Source organism: Hypomesus transpacificus, chromosome 9 (assembly GCF_021917145.1).
Source record: "Hypomesus transpacificus isolate Combined female chromosome 9, fHypTra1, whole genome shotgun sequence".
NCBI lineage: Eukaryota > Metazoa > Chordata > Actinopteri > Osmeriformes > Osmeridae > Hypomesus > Hypomesus transpacificus.
Window position 1 is genome coordinate 15,974,616 of NC_061068.1, and position 17,031 is coordinate 15,991,646.

The 17,031-nt window shown below is 42.6% G+C and overlaps 1 protein-coding gene across 4 annotated transcripts in view; it reads left to right on the top strand.

Annotated features, from left to right (window-relative positions):
* LOC124471294 (NACHT, LRR and PYD domains-containing protein 12-like) overlaps positions 1–17,031 on the top strand; it is a 99,706-nt gene that overhangs the window by 3,173 nt on the left and 79,502 nt on the right. For 2 of the 4 annotated variants that reach the window (XM_047025739.1, XM_047025738.1), the window contains exons 2-7: positions 2,653–3,052; positions 3,592–3,650; positions 5,828–5,944; positions 12,634–12,750; positions 15,541–15,657; positions 16,860–16,923. In XM_047025739.1, coding sequence (XP_046881695.1) covers positions 2,762–3,052; positions 3,592–3,650; positions 5,828–5,944; positions 12,634–12,750; positions 15,541–15,657; positions 16,860–16,923 — 765 coding nt within the window. In that variant the 5' untranslated portion in view covers positions 2,653–2,761. The remainder of the gene's footprint in view (positions 1–2,652; positions 3,053–3,591; positions 3,651–5,827; positions 5,945–12,633; positions 12,751–15,540; positions 15,658–16,859; positions 16,924–17,031) is intronic. The other 2 variants (XM_047025740.1, XM_047025741.1) reach the window with 2 other exon arrangements.

A 17,031-nucleotide genomic window follows, 5' to 3' on the forward strand; every position in this document is an offset into this window, starting at 1 on the left:
ATAGTGATAATGTGTTAAATAAGATAATACTATAATCCCATGTTAAATAGTCCATTGTAGAGTTAGACTTGGTGATGTTTCCCTTCCTGACTTTCTGACTCTTATTTTATCTACTCATCCGTCTCAAACACACCAGCTCTGTCTCTGTCTCTCTCTCCATCTCTCTGCATACTACACACACCTGTTTCTCTCTCTCCCTCTGTCTCTCTGTCCATTACTCTCTCCATCTCTCTGCATAATGAACACACACACACCACACCAAACCACACACACTTGCCTCTCTCTGTCTCTGTGTCTCTCACTCCAGTGTTGAGAGTTTTGGTAGGGGTTAATAATGTGTTATATGTAAAAGTGTATCTTTGTGCAGGGGACAGTTTCAAGGGGGTTCATGTTGATGTATAAAAAGTTGTAGTATGTAACCTACTTTCTCATTCGGTTCATACTGATATTCATCCAAATAAACACACAGTACAGGGGAGATTTGAACCTGCTACCTCTTGAGCTGCAGTCAGGTGCTCTAACCACTGAGCTACAACCCTCCCTTCTTTCTCTCTAAAGGGGGAAGGAGACTGAGTTGCAGGAGATTGTAAGGCAGGACAAGATTAAATGTATCAAACTCTGTGTAAATTCATCCATAAAAGTATGAGAAAACTGGAAAACTATACACAGTTTTTCTCAGATTTTTGAACACTGCATATGTGACACATATCAGACATTTGTCTTCATAGACACCACTTAACTTGTGATTGTGCGACCCTAACCACAAAATAATTAATCTAATCATTGTGCCATTGTGTTAACATGATATTTTTTTGCGGGCCAAATTCACAAAAGAAAATTCTGGCTAAATAGGCTAAAACTAGATAATTGGCATCATTTTAGATAACCTACAATTTACTCCCATTGAAGAAGTAAAACTGTCATTTGTGATGCATGCACTTTCTCTCTGCCTTTTGGTCCCTCTGTGTTGCCGTATCACATCTTAAAACATGGCGCAGGCCTACGCATGGGTTCTAAAGTGCACAGAAGGTGCACAGATTGTTACGCCACGTCACAAGCACAGACAGAAGACGCAGCATTCATGGTGCTAGATAGCGTTTGTTTATTCTTTAGATGGTTCATAGAAATGGCAACATGGTGACCTCTGACCTACACTAGTGTTTCAGACATTTCCAAGTCTCATCTTACAAAGAACTAACTTCTGGCCATGCAGGCATTTACATTTACATTTATTCATTTAGACGCTTTTATCCAAAGCGACTTCCAAGAGAGAGCTTTACAAAAGAGCATAGGAACGAGATAGTCCCAAACAATGCAAGCGGCCAAAACATGAAGCGTACATTGTGAAAAAGCTAAACAAGTGCCAAAAGGGAAGACCCATAAGAGCATGCAGTTATACAAGTTACAAATTAAAACAACATGAACCACAAAGGTGCAGGACTGTACCTGTAGAAGAACAATCAACAGTAAAATATTTCACAGCGAGTACAAGACTTAACTTCGTTATATCTAACCTACAAGAGCAACAAGTCACTCAATAAGAGTCATTGTGATCCTGGAGTAAACTAACTAACAAGTCCAGCCAAGTATTCTTAAGTGCCGTTGTACTCCCGGAACAAGTGCGTCTTGAGCCTTTTCTTGAAGGTGGGGAGACAGTCAGTGTCCCTGATGGAGGTGGGGAGCTGGTTCCACCATTGGGGGGCCAGGCAGGAGAAGAGCTTGTGTTGGGACCGGGCAGTCTTATGCGGTGGGACCACCAGGCGGTTATGTGAAGAATACCGTAGGTGACGGGTGGGGGTGTAAGGCTGGAGGAGAGACTTGATGTAGTCGGGTGCAATCCCGTTCACTGCTCGGAAGGTCAGTACCAGGGTCTTGGATCTGATACGGGCGTTGATGGGTAGCCAGTGGAGAGAGATGAGGAGCGGGGTAACATGGGAGCGTCTGGGTAGATTGTAGACCAGAAGGGCCGCTGCGTTCTGAGGCATGCGTTCGTAGGCATGAGCAGCTTTAGTAAGCAGCATAATGACGGTGGGCCGTGGAGCACTAAGAGGTGTCTAGTGTGTCTGTAAATGTGATCAGAGGCTAACGTGTGTTAGCAGCACTGTCTAAACAGTCAGTGCTTAAGGACCTCGCACCTGTGTTGATTCACAGGAAGAGGATGTGCTGTGTTATCAGTTAACAGTGGCCAGGGAAGGAGACAGACTAGGACCTTTGACAACAACACTGCACATGTGTAATCAAGGGTTTACATGAACGTATCAAATGTGTATATCATATTTAGAGTGATTTGGTCCTCTATAGACTGAGGAGCTAGTGCTAACAGCTTTTGATTGTGGGTCAAAGAGATGGCTAGCCTATGTCAACCTATGATGACATAAACCTTCATTCAATACATTATCTAGTGTAAACCTGTTCCACTGTGTTCTGGATATTAAAAGTTAATGGAATAGAATGACCAGAACAATCCCAGTACCATCAGGATCCATCAGGGCCTTCAAGCTGAGAAGCTACTAGAGGTGGGGGCTTGCATTAGGCAAAAGCTGCAGCAATATTTTGCCTTTCTTTCCTGGTACTTGCGATAGTGTCTACATGCTTGTGTGTTTGTGTGTTTCAATATGTACAGTTAACCAATGTTTTCTTTTCCCTCCCTAGGAAGACTGCTCTACAGTCTGAACCACGCCCCTCACCCTTCCCAGCCTGCACCTGTAGGTCAACCCCCCTCCCTTGGGGTGGGCGTGGCTCCAGGGTTGTAGTTGTAGCAATGAGCTTTAAGAGGCGCAGCATAGGTGTGGTTCTGGTGGAGTTTCCGTATCAGTACACAGACAGCAGTGGCAGCATCATCTCCATCAAACCCAATGAACAATACCTCCTCCTGGAGAAGACCAGCGCTAGATTGTGGCTCGTCTGCAAGGATGAGAGTTCCGAGTTCTTCTACGTCCCTGACAACTATGTCAGGGAACTTCCCAGCAGGTTCCCACTGGACCCTGCTGACCCCCCCAGACCAGAGACCACCAGAGTCCCTGAGACAAGAGGACAACACAAGACACCACAGGTGTGTTTCAGTGTGGGGAACAGGGTCACACTGAATGTAGAACAACATGGGGGGACGGTGACATACCAGAAACACTCACTCACAGAGATTTAGAAGCATCATGAGTTTATAAATGTGGTGTGCAGAATGATGTGTTACAGCAGTGGACATTGAACTGTTTTAAAGGATGAGACACTGTCCTGAAACCTGCTGTACAGATCCTCCCTGAAACAACACAGGGAGCATGTGTACAAGGACAGGGGGTAACACCTGACACAGTGTCAACATGTGACTCTGACTGAGGTTTAATCCATGTCACTTAATATGCACTTGTGTTTGCTTTTAAAATGCAGTGTTAGGTAATCCTATTATGTAGAAAATTGTGTTTAAGTGTTTTGATTTCATGACTCTAGACTGCATCATCTAATGTAGATAGCCTCTGATCACAGAGATAGATCATTTTCTGAACTTTTGACACCAAACCTCAGCCTGACAGCAGTATTTGCCCCTGTCTCCTATTATCGATTATTATTTATTTATGAATCGTTACTGTGTTTCAGAAGGCTGTCGCTAAAACGAGTCTCTCTGGAGAACATGACATGGACACCAAAGCTAAGAGGTAAGATGAGAATCCAGACCTGTTCATGACTGTTCTCCATCTCAGAGCTCAGCAGTGATATTATGACATCATCATTCGTCTGAATAAATGAGAGACTGAAGGTCTGTCTCTGTTGTGTTGAAGCCCAATCCAGCAGAGACCAGCCTCACCTGTACCCAGCTGTGTGTCCATGAAGAGTGACAGGTCTATGGAACCACCTTTCAAGTTTAATGATGGAGGAGGACCTTCTGATAAGGAAGGGTATGTACTGACCTCTGCTGGTGTTCACTGTTACATCAAATGACAAATAATCCTATACTGTAATCATTGGATTCAGGATTATCGTATGACATTTCAACTAAACGAAGGTTAGAACTCATTCAAACACATCACTGTGGGAGATGTTGTGTTGGTCTTCTCTTTATGTATCTATGGTTTAACCACTAGACCACCATCAGACACATCAACACCTTTGACCTCCTTGTTGTGTTTGATCAGTGAGAGACAGGACCACAACCTACCAGTCCACTGTGCTGCTTTAATGTTGAACTTTACCTGACATTAACACAGAGACACAACCACAACACAACCACAACAAACTACCCTGAAACTAATGCAGTTATGCAAGTCATACCATACTACCATTAGGTCATTCCATGTTGGTGCAGACATGTTATTCAAAGCTGCTCTCTCTAATTCAGTAGAGACTAGAACGAACTCCAGGATAAATCAGTGAGTTATTTCTCCACCAAGCCTTGACATTAATTGTAAACAGGTCATTTTGTTATAATAGCTTTACTACAAATGAGAGAGCAGTGCAGCTCTAGTGAAAGTTTGACAACAATAACCTTCCTACACACACACACAGACACACACACCCACAGACAGCATGAGAGTCAGTGTCCAGCCCTGCAGGTACCAGGCCTGGTAAGAGCACAGACCGGGCGGGGCTCAGCCCACTTAGACTGGTTGAGACCAGAAGGTCTTCAACTCCTGGGTGGAGGAGTGCTGCAGTGTCTAAAGCAGGCTGCTAGCAAACATGCAGCCCTCTGTGAGGTGGACTGGCTGAAACAACACAGTTGGGGGTGACAGTGTTTCTACATTTGATTAATGTTATACAGGAACATTGCCATCTAGTGGAATAGATTATGGTTTACTTTGTGTCACTAAGAATCAGAATCCGAATTTGGATTATTCGCCATGTAAATTCAAACAAATGTAAAGGTGCATACAATAAACATAAGAATCTTAAAAAAGAGTAGAAATGTACAAAAGTGCGTACAATAACTCATTCTAAACAACTAAACAATATCTAAAATATAAAATATATATAAAAATAGGATAACATTTGGATAACAGTGCAATATGAAGATGGCTTGTGCAATGTGCAAATAAGTGGTGGATGGATTAAATAGATCCAAGTTCTAATGGCAGTGGGAGTCCTTGGCCTTGTTGAAGAGGCCAGCAGCAGATGGATAAACTGAGTGTCCAGGGTGGGAGGAGTCGGCCACAATCTTCCTCGTTCGCCTCAGGGTCCTCGAGGTGTGCAGGTCCTCGAGGTTAAGCAATTTGCAGCCGATCACCTTTTCAGCAGTGTGGATGATACGTACCAGATGGTGATGGAGGAGGTGAGGCTGGACTCAATGACGGCTGTGTAGAAGTGCACCATCATTGTCTTTGGCAGGCTGAATTTCTTCAGCTGCCGTAGGAAATACATTCTCACACTGAATTTAGCCTATCAACAAAACAAACACAGGGCACCGACTGACCAAGGCAGCCATCCGCAGGGCCAACTTGATCTTGAAGTCATGAGCTTTACCTGGCATTCCTACTAAACATTCCTAGCGTCTGTAATTCCAGGAGAGTTGGAGCTCATGACTGTAAGTCTGGCTGTGACACAGACCGTGTGTCTTCTGTTGTCACCTCTGCTGGTGTTCATTGTTGAGGTGACTAATAACCTGTAGTGGGACATAGTTATCACACTCAGGAACATCATCTGAGAACCACAGATCAGCACAGATAACCAAACCTAAACCCTCAGAGAAGATAAGGACAAAATCCCTAAAGAAACTTTCTCCTCTGTACAGCTGTTACTCAATGTTGAGGTCGCAAACAATCGGAATGTTGTTAGATAGGATATCTGGTGTCTCCTTTAAATGATCTATGTTTGTAAGACACTTTGTTGTGTTTTTTGACAGGATGAGACAGCAGAGACCAGCCTCACCTGTACCCAGCTGTGTGTCCATGAAGAGTGACTGGTCTATGGATCGACCTATCACATTCAGTGATGGAGGAGGACCTTCTAATGAGGAAGGGTATGTACTGACCTCTGCTGGTGTTCAATGTTATGTGATGAAGGTGACATGATGTGAAGAAGCCGTCTGTACTGGGACTCAATATTCCTATATTATAATATATTTGTCTTATAGTTTATATGTGATTGTAGTGATAGTGTTTAAATGTATTTGGGTCCACATGAATCAATGCAACATTACTTATTAATGTCCGAACACAACCTGCCAGCCTCATTCCCTACTGTTTATTGTCTTTACAGTCTAATTGTTGAGTGTATACAGTTGATCAGGCCAGACCCATTCATTGCCAACACCTGGTTGTTGGTAAAACTGAGCAGTTAAAATGTTTGGAAAGAATCCATGAAAGGGGACATGCTGCTCACTGGTAAAGACATTGATTTTTTTAAAGTGAAGCAAAGTATAAAGTAGTATTTATAATCTAAAAGTCCAATGTAGACATTTGCTTTATAATGTAAAATCTCTACTAAAACACAGGGTTAGAGCTGCTGACTGTAGATACTAAAGTATCCCTCATCACATCCCTACTAAAACACAGGGTTAGAGCTGCTGACTGTAGATACTAAAGTATCCCTCATCACATCCCTACTAAAACACAGGGTTAGAGCTGCTGACTGTAGATACTAAAGTATCCCTCATCACATCCCTACTAAAACACAGGGTTAGAGCTGCTGACTGTAGATACTTAAGTATCCCTCATCACATCCCTACTAAAACACAGGGTCAGAGATGCTGACTGTAGATACCAGAGGTGGGACAAAGTCATTTTTTTGCAAGTCCCAAGTAAGTCTCAAGTCTTTGCCCTCAAGTCCCGAGTCAAGTCCCAAGTCAAGACAGGCAAGTCCCGAGTCAAGTCTAAAGTCAAGACTGACAAATCTCAAGTCAAGTCCAAGTCCTGCAGTTTGAGTTTCGAGTCCTTTCGAGTCCTTTTGATCACAGAGTAATAATATATTTACACAGATATGACCAGTATGCTTTTAAAATCTGTATTTATTTATTATAAGTACAAGTATAACTTGGATAAGTGCAATTGAAATTGCAGAAAAAAAATTGTGCTGACATTGCACTATTAACCAGTCATTTTTAACATTTAACTCATATTTTGAAAGAATATTCTTCATTTTAAACCACTCCTTTATAGAATGAACACATTTGAAAAAACAAGTGCAACAAGCTTCCGTTTTGAGAAAATAATTCACTCTGGTGGAAGCGTTGGTAATATGTAGAACTCACTCCTCAATAGCTTATAACGGATGTCAGAAAATCCCTTATAGCCACAAATGAATTGTATTGAAACTACTCTTTATTACTCATATTATTAATATCAATCTTAACATTGTGTTAATATGAATTGTATTGTGTGTGTGTGTGTGGTAAACATCACGTTAGAGTTGCTGCTGTAGCAGATTACAGCACTGGTCATGCATTGTAAAACTTATTTCGGGATTTGTGAAGTTGGGTTGTATGAGGGACTACCGTTCTTTGTGCAACTTCAAATGTCGAACAAATTTGAAAGTTGTTGTGTCTCCGTCGGAAATCTTCGCACTGCACTTCGTTTTTTGTTGACTACCTCGTAGTTTTTATACCCGAACAAAACTATCTTTGGTATAATTTTTTCCCTAACTGGCGAGTTGTTTGACAGTTGCTCTTCATTGGTTGACCTGCAGTTTGATTGGATGGATGCTGTCGCTTCAAAACAACGTGGATCTAATTTGATTTGATGTTGTGCCGACAGCACGTACACACACACTGACGCACACATACACAATGAAAGATACAGAGCGTTCCTTAATAGCATACTTAATATTTAGGTTTTGGGGAAAGGAGCAAGTCTTATCAAGTCAAAAGGCTCAAGTCCAAGTGAAGTCACGAGTCATTGATGTTTAAGTCCAAGTCGAGTTGCAAGTCTCTTTACATTTTGTCAAGTCGAGTCTAAAGTCATCAAATTCATGACTCGAGTCTGACTCGAGTCTAAGTCATGTGACTCGAGTCCACACCTCTGGTAGATACTAAAGTATCCCTCATCACATCCCTACTAAAACACCGGGTCAGAGCTGCTGACTGTAGATACTAAAGTATCCCTCATCACATCCCTACTAAAACACAAGGTTAGAGCTGCTGACTGTAGATACTAAAGTATCCCTCATCACATCCCTACTAAAACACAGGGTTAGAGCTGCTGACTGTAGATACTAAAGTATCCCTCATCACATCCCTACTAAAACACAGGGTCAGAGCTGCTGACTGTAGATACTAAAGTATCCCTCATCACATCCCTACTAAAACACAGGGTTAGAGCTGCTGACTGTAGATACTAAGAAATCCCTCATCACATCCCTACTAAAACACAGGGTCTGAGCTGCTGACTGTAGATACTAAAGTATCCCTCATCACATCCCTACTAAAACACAGGGTTAGAGCTGCTGACTGTAGATACTAAAGTATCCCTCATCACATCCCCACTAAAACACAGGGTTAGAGCTGCTGACTGTAGATACTAAGAAATCCCTCATCACATCCCTACTAAAACACAGGGTCTGAGCTGCTGACTGTAGATACTAAAGTATCCCTCATCACATCCCTACTAAAACACAGGGTTAGAGCTGCTGACTGTAGATACTAAAGTATCCCTCATCACATCTCTACTAAAACACAGGGTTAGAGCTGCTGACTGCCAGCCTGGCTGACATACAGACCATGTGGTAAAGGTTCACAGTGAGAGATACAGAGTAACAACAGGTCTGGAAACCTGCCTGTCTGACTCATTCAAGTTGACCAGCAACATTCAAGCCTGGTTCTGACTCTACTGTTGAATGACTACAGCAACACATGTTGGACAGTATGATATTTCTGGTGTCTACTTTAGTGATTTATGTTTGTAAGACACTTTGTTGTGTTTGTTGACAGGATCAGACAGAAGAGACCAGCCTCACCTGTACCCAGCTGTGTGTCAATGAAGAGTGACAGGTCTATGAATCGACCTATCACATTCAGTGATGGAGGAGGACCTTCTAATAAGGAAGGGTATGTACTGACCTCTGCTGGTGTTCAATGTTATATGATGAAGGTGACATGGTGTGAAGAAGCCGTCTGTGTGTAATGCATACAGGTAGGTAGGCCACACACAGTCATTGACAACACAAATAAATAATTTGAAGTATAACGTCATTATTTTTAGATTCAGGATCATCATGTGACATGTCTACTAAACAAAGTCAGAGCTCATAGCCTGGCTGATGTTCAGACCATGAGGTAGAGCTACACAGTGAGAAGGAGCTGTTATTTAGTATCATGTCATTGACATGTGGTGTTGGTCTTCTCTTTATGTATCTATGGTTTAACCACTAGACCACCATCAGACACATCAACACCTTTGACCTCCTTGTTGTGTTTGATCAGTGAGAGACAGGACCACAACCTACCAGTCCACTGTGCTGCTTTAATGTTGAACTTTACCTGACATTAACACAGAGACACAACCACAACAAACTACCCTGAAACTAATGCAGTTATGCAATCCATACCATACTACCATTAGGTCATTCCATATCGGTGCAGACTTGTTATTCAAAGCTGCTCTCTCTAATTCAGTAGAGACTAGAGCGAACTCCAGGATAAGCCTGTGAGTTACTTCTCCACCTTAAAAGACTTGACATTTATTGTTAACATGTAATTGTGTTATAATAGCTTTACATACAAATAAGAGAGATCAGTGCAGCTCTAGTGAAAGTCTGAGAACAATAACCTCCCTACACACACACACACACACACACACACACACACACAAACACACAGACACACACACACACACACAGACACACACACACACACACAGAGACACACCACACACACACACACACACACACACACAGACACACCACACACACACACACACCCACAGACAGCATGAGAGTCAGTGTCCAGCCCTGCAGGTACCAGGCCTGGTATGAGCACAGACCGGGCGGGGCTCAGTCCACTTAGACTGGTTGAGACCAGAAGGTCTTCAACTCCTGGGTGGAGGAGTGCTGCAGTGTCTAAAGCAGGCTGCTAGCAAACATGCAGCCCTGTGTGAGATGGACTGGCTGAAACAACACAGTTGGGGGTGACAGTGTTTCTATATTTGATTAATGTTATATAGGAACATTGCCATCTAGTGGAATAGATTATGGTTTACTTTGTGTCACTAAGAATCAGAATCAGAATTTGGATTATTCGCCATGTAAGTTCAAACAAATATGAAGGTGCATACAATAAACATATAAGAATCTTAAAAAATAGTATACATTTACAATAGTATGTACAATAACTCATTCTAAACAACTAAACAATATGTAAAATATAAAATAGATATAAAAATAGGATAACATTTGGATAACAGTTCAATTTAAAGACGGCTTGTGCAATGTGCAAATAAGTGGTGGATGGATTAAACAGATACAAGTTATAATGGAAGTGGGAGTCCTTGGCCTTGTTGAAGAGGCCAGCAGCAGATGGATAAACTGTTCTTATGGCGTGAGGTTTTGGTCCTGATGGACCGCAGCCTTCTGCCGGAGGGGAGTGACTAAAACAGGGAGTGGCCAGGGTGGGAGGAGTCGGCCACAATCTTCCTCGCTCACCTCAGGGACCTCGAGGTGTGCAGGTCCTCGAGGTTAAGCAATTTGCAGCCGATCCCCTTTCAGCAGTGCGGATGATACGTACCAGATGGTGATGGAGGAGGTGAGGCTGGACTCAATGATGGCTGTGTAGAAGTGCACCATCATTGTTGTTACGTACGATGTTAAAGGTAACAATGTTTGACTGACAGTACTGGACCAGCGGAGAGTGTCAACGGTGTAGCCGGGCACAAACGATGCAGCGGGGTCATATGGGTTATGTACATTTATTAATACAGCTGCAGAAAGGTATCGGCAAACCGCAACAAGTGAACAAATAACAATGACTAATAGACAAGGGACGTACCAGTACATAAAGACACGGAGAAGGGACTATGAGCGATTCCCGATGAGACAAATAAAGTGCACTACGATAAGGACCGAAACGGCCCTGTTGGAAAACCACTAACTAACCTAGTATTTCCTAACCTAACTACGCTGAACTCTAAGTTACAAAAGGTGCAGGTGGAACCGCTCCTAAACTAATGTGCATAACATCGGTTATCTACGTGTTGAGGAGTAAACCCATGGGTCTCTACACTATCTCCCTTCTCCTCTTACACATCTGGACAAATAAACAGCCGCTCAGCGCGACTCGCCCCTCTCCCTCATACGCCAACCAGAACACGTTTTATCGATGACGACAGTGTCTAATTAGGCCCGATTAGACACAGCCGCCTCAGGTCCGGATCTTGATGTCGGGGCGCGCACTCCGACGTCATCATCAGCGCCGTCACAGGAACACCTACAGACAAGACACAAACAAAACACACACAGCCTACAGGCAGGAGTGGGAGCCGTAACAATTGTCTTTGGCAGGCTGAATTTCTTCAGCTGCTGTAGGAAATACATCCTCTTTTGTGCTTTGGAGCTGAGGGTGTGAGGGAGCTGATGTTCAGTTCCCACTTGAGGTCCTGGGAGAGGATGGTTCTCAGGAAGCGGAAGGACGGCACAGTGTTGACTGAGGAGTCACAGAGGGTGATGGGGTTGAGTGGGGCTGTGTTCTTCCTGAACTCCACAACCATCTCCACTGTCTTAAGAGCATTGAGCTCCAAGTTGTTCTGGCTGCACCAGGTCTTCAGGTTGTCAGCTTCCCACCTATAGTCAGACTCCCCACCAGAGATGAGTCCAATGAGGGTGGTGTCGTTCGCAAACTTCAGGAGTTTGATGGACTGATGATTGGAGGTGCAGCTGTTTGTGTCCGGGGAGAAGAGCAGAGGGGAAAGGAGCCCTGAGGAGATCCGGTGTTGATGGACCGGGAGTCAAATGGAAGACGAATGAAAGTCTCTGTTTTTCCCCACCAGCAGCTGAAGTTTGTCCAATTTGTTGTTCAGCGAACGCACGTTGGAGAGACATATCCCCGGTAATGCTGTACGAACCCCACGCCAACAAAGTCGCACCAGAACGTTCACCTCTTTTACTACGCTTCGCTGCCAGGACAAAGCCGAGAGTGGCTTTGAATATAATGCCTGCTAATGCTGCTATAGGAAGCAGAAAAGTGGAGATTAAATCCACTGGAGTTGTTTCTCTGATGTTGAGGAGAACTCAGGGTATCCTGGCATAACACTGAATTCAGCCTATTAACAAAACAAACACAGGGCACCGACTGACCAAGGCAGCCATCCGCAGGGCCAACTTGATCTTGAAGTCATGAGCTTTACCTGGCATTCCTACTAAACATTCCTAGTGTCTGTAATTTCAGGAGAGTTGGAGCTCATGACTGTAAGTCTTGTTAAGACACAGACCGTGTGTCTTCTGTTGTCACCTCTGCTGGTGTTCATTGTTGAGGTGACTAATAACGTGTAGTGTGACATAGTTATCAGACTCAGGAACATCATCTGAGAACCACCGATCAGCACTGATAACCAAACCTAAACCCTCAGAGAAGATGAGAACAAAATCCCTAAAGAAACTCTTTATTCTGTACAGCTGTTACTCAATGTTGAGGTCGCAAACAATCGGAATGTTGTTGGATAGGATATCTGGTCTCTCCTTTAAATGATCTATGTTTGTAAGACACTTTGTTGTGTTTGATGGCAGGATGAGACAGCAGAGACCAGCCTCACCTGTACCCAGCTGTGTGTCCATGAAGAGTGACAGGTCTATGTATCGACCTATCATGTTCAGTGCTGGAGGAGGACCTTCCAATGAGGAAGGGTATGTACTGACCTCTGCTGGTGTTCAATGTTATGTGATGAAGGTGACATGGTTTGAGGAAGCCGTCTGTACTGGGACTCAATATTCCTATATTATAATATATTTGTCTTATAGTTGATATGTGATTATAATGATAGTGTTTAAATGTACTTGGGCCCACATGAATCAATGCAACATTACTTATTCATGTCAGAGCACAACCTGCCAGCCTCAATCCCTACTGTTTATTGTCTTTACTGTCTAATTGTTGAGTCTATACAGTTGGTCAGGCCAGACCCATTAATTGCCAACACCTGGTTGTTGGTAATACTGAGCAGTTAAAATGTTTGGAAATAATCTATGAAAAGGAACATGCTGCTCACTGGTAAAGACATTGATTTTTTTAAAGTGAAGCAAAGTATAAAGTAGTATTTATAATCTAAAAGTCCAATGTAGACATTTGCTTTATAATGTAAAATCTCTCCTAAAACACAGGGTTAGAGCTGCTGACTGTAGATACTAAAGTATCCCTCATCACATCCCTACTAAAACACAGGGTTAGAGCTGCTGACTGTAGATGCTAACGTATCCCTCATCACATCCCTACTAAAACACAGGGTTAGAGCTGCTGACTGTAGATATTAAAGTATCCATCATCACATCTCTACTAAAACACAGGGTTAGAGCTGCTAACTGTAGATACTAAAGTATCCCTCATCACATCCCTACTAAAACACAGGGTTAGAGCTGCTGACTGTAGATACTAAAGTATCCCTTATCACATCCCTACTAAAACACAGGGTTAGAGCTGCTGACTGTAGATACTAAAGTATCCCTCATCACATCCCTACTAAAACACAGGGTTAGAGCTGCTGACTGTAGATACTAAAGTATCCCTCATCACATCTCTACTAAAACACAGGGTTAGAGCTGCTGACTGTAGATACTAAAGTATCCATCATCACATCCCTACTAAAACACAGGGTTAGAGCTGCTAACTGTAGATACTAAAGTATCCCTCATCACATCCCTACTAATACACAGGGTTAGAGATGCTGACTGTAGATACCAGAGGTGGGACAAAGTCATTTTTTTGCAAGTCCCAAGTAAGTCTCAAGTCTTTGCCCTCAAGTCCCGAGTCAAGTCCCAAGTCAAGACAGGCAAGTCCCGAGTCAAGTCCAAAGTCAAGACTGACAAATCTCAAGTCAAGTCCAAGTCCTGCAGTTTGAGTTTCGATTCCTTTTGAGTCCTTTTGATCACAGAGTAATAATATATTTAAACAGATATGACCAGTATGCTTTTAAAATCTGTATTTATTTATTATAAGTACAAGTATAACTTGTATAAGTGCAATTGAAATTGCAGAAAAAAAATTGTGCTGACATTGCACTATTAACCAGTCATTTTGAACATTTAACTCATATTTTGAAAGAATATTCTTCATTTTAAACCACTCCTTTACAGAATGAACACATTTGAAAAAACAAGTGCAACAAGCTTCCGTTTTGAGAAAATAATTCACTCTGGTGGAAGCGTTGGTAATATGTAGAACTCACACCTCAATAGCTCATAACGGATGTCAGAAAATCCCTTATAGCCACAAATGAATTGTATTGAAACTACTCTTTATTACTCATATTATTAATATCAATCTTAACATTGTGTTAATATGAATTGTATTGTGTGTGTGTGTGTGGTAAACATCACGTTAGAGTTGCTGCTGTAGCAGATTACAGCACTGGTCATGCATTGTAAAACTTATTTCGGGATTTGTGAAGTTGGGTTGTATGAGGGACTACCGTTCTTTGTGCAACTTCAAATGTCGTACACATTTGGAAGTTGTTGTGTCTCCGTCGGAAATCTTCGCACTGCACTTCGTTTTTTGTTGACTACCTCGTAGTTTTTATACCCGAACAAAACTATATTAAATATATATAATTTTTTCCCTAACTGGCGAGTTGTTTGACAGTTGCTCTTCATTGGTTGACCTGCAGTTTGATTGGATGGATGCTGTCGCTTCAAAACAACGTGGATCTAATTTGATTTGATGTTGTGCCGACAGCACGTACACACACACTGACGCACACATACACAATGAAAGATACAGAGCGTTCCTTAATAGCATACTTAATATTTAGGTTTTCGGGAAAGGAGCAAGTCTTATCAAGTCAAAAGGCTCAAGTCCAAGTGAAGTCACGAGTCATTGATGTTTAAGTCCAAGTCGAGTTGCAAGTCTCTTTACATTTTGTCAAGTCGAGTCTAAAGTCATCAAATTCATGACTCGAGTCTGACTCGAGTCCAAGTCATGTGACTCGAGTCCACACCTCTGGTAGATACTAAAGTATCCTTCATCACATCCCTACTAAAACACAGGGTTAGAGCTGCTGACTGTAGATACTAAAGTATCCCTCATCACATCCCTACTAAAACACAGTGTTAGAGCTGCTGACTGTAGATACTAAAGTATCCCTCATCGCATCCCTACTAAAACACAGGGTTAGAGCTGCTGACTGTAGATACTAAAGTATCCCTCATCACATCCCTACTAAAACACAGGGTTAGAGCTGCTGACTGCCAGCCTGGCTGACATACAGACCATGTGGTAAAGGTTCACAGTGAGAGATACAGAGTAACAACAGGTCTGGAAACCTGCCTGTTTGACTCTCATTCATGTTGAACAGCAACATTCAAGCCTGGTTCTGACCCTGCTGATGAATGACTACAGCAACACATGTTGGACAGTATGATATATCTGTGGTGTCTACTTTAGTGATTTATGTTTGTAAGACACTCTGTTGTGTTTGTTGACAGGATGAGACAGCAGAGACCAGCCTCACCTGTACCCAGCTGTGTGTCCATGAAGAGTGACAGGTCTATGTATCGACCTATCAACTTCAGTGATGAAGGAGGACCTTCTAATGAGGAAGGGTATGTACTGACCTCTGCTGGTGTTCAATGTTATATGATGAAGGTGACTTGATGTGAAGAAGCCGTCTGTGTATAGTGTATACAGGTAGGTAGGCCACACACAATAAATAATTTGAAGTATAACGTCATCATTAGATTCAGGATCATCATGTGACATTTCTACTAAACAAAGTCAGAACTCATAGCCTGGCCGATGTTCAGACCATGAGGTAGAGCTACACAGTGAGAAGGAGCTGTTATTTAGTATCATGTCATTGACATGTGGTGTTGGTCTTCTCTTTATGTATCTATGGTTTAACCACTAGACCACCATCAGACACATCAACACCTTTGACCTCCTTGTTGTGTTTGAACAGTGAGAGACAGGACCACAACCTACCAGTCCACTGTGCTGCTTTAATGTTGAACTTTACCTGACATTAACACAGAGACACAACCACAACACAACCACAACAAACTACCCTGAAACAAATGCAGTTATGCAATCCACACCATACTATTATCAGGTAATTCCATGTCGGTGCAGACAAATTATTCAAAGCTGCTCTCTCTAATTCAGTAGACGAGAGCGAACTCCAGGATAAGCCTGAGAGTTACTTCTCCACCTTAAAATACATTTATTGTAAACATGTAATTGTGTTATAATAGCTTTACATACAAATAAGAAAGATCAGTGCAGCTCTAGTAAAGGTTTGACAACAATAACCTCCCTACACACACACAGACACACACACACCCACAGACAGCATGATAGTCAGTGTCCAGCCCTGCAGGTACCAGGCCTGGTATGAGCACAGACCGGGCGGGGCTCAGCCCACTTAGACTGGTTGAGACCAGAAGGTCTTCAACTCCTGGGTGGAGGAGTGCTGCAGTGTCTAAAGCAGGCTGCTAGCAAACATGCAGCCCTGTGTGAGGTGGACCCTGATGTCATTCTTCAGTGTCTGGTTGAAACACAACACACTTGTTTACCTGGGGGTGACAGTGCTCCTATCTTTGATGAATGTATTAAAGGAATAGTGCCTTGTAGTGGTATAGAAGATGGTTTACTTGGTAGTGATGGTATCACTCTTATACAGTGTGTATGCATGAGTGGATACAGTTAAGTTTACCACTCATGCTTATGTATGATAAACTCTTTAGTAGATGATCAGCCCTTGTACATGTGGTTCATGTGGTTAAGTAATGTCATCTTTTGTCCTCAGAGATCAGCAGGAGAAGTCTGAGTCAGACCAGAGTCACCATGAGGACTTGTCCTCCATATTCACAGTGAGTTTTGTGTTCATCTAAAGTACAAACAAGACAGAATCATTGTAATCATATTGTTCTACTGTGTATAGAGTTCTTGGTTCATCTGATATCTTCCCTCTCTGTTTC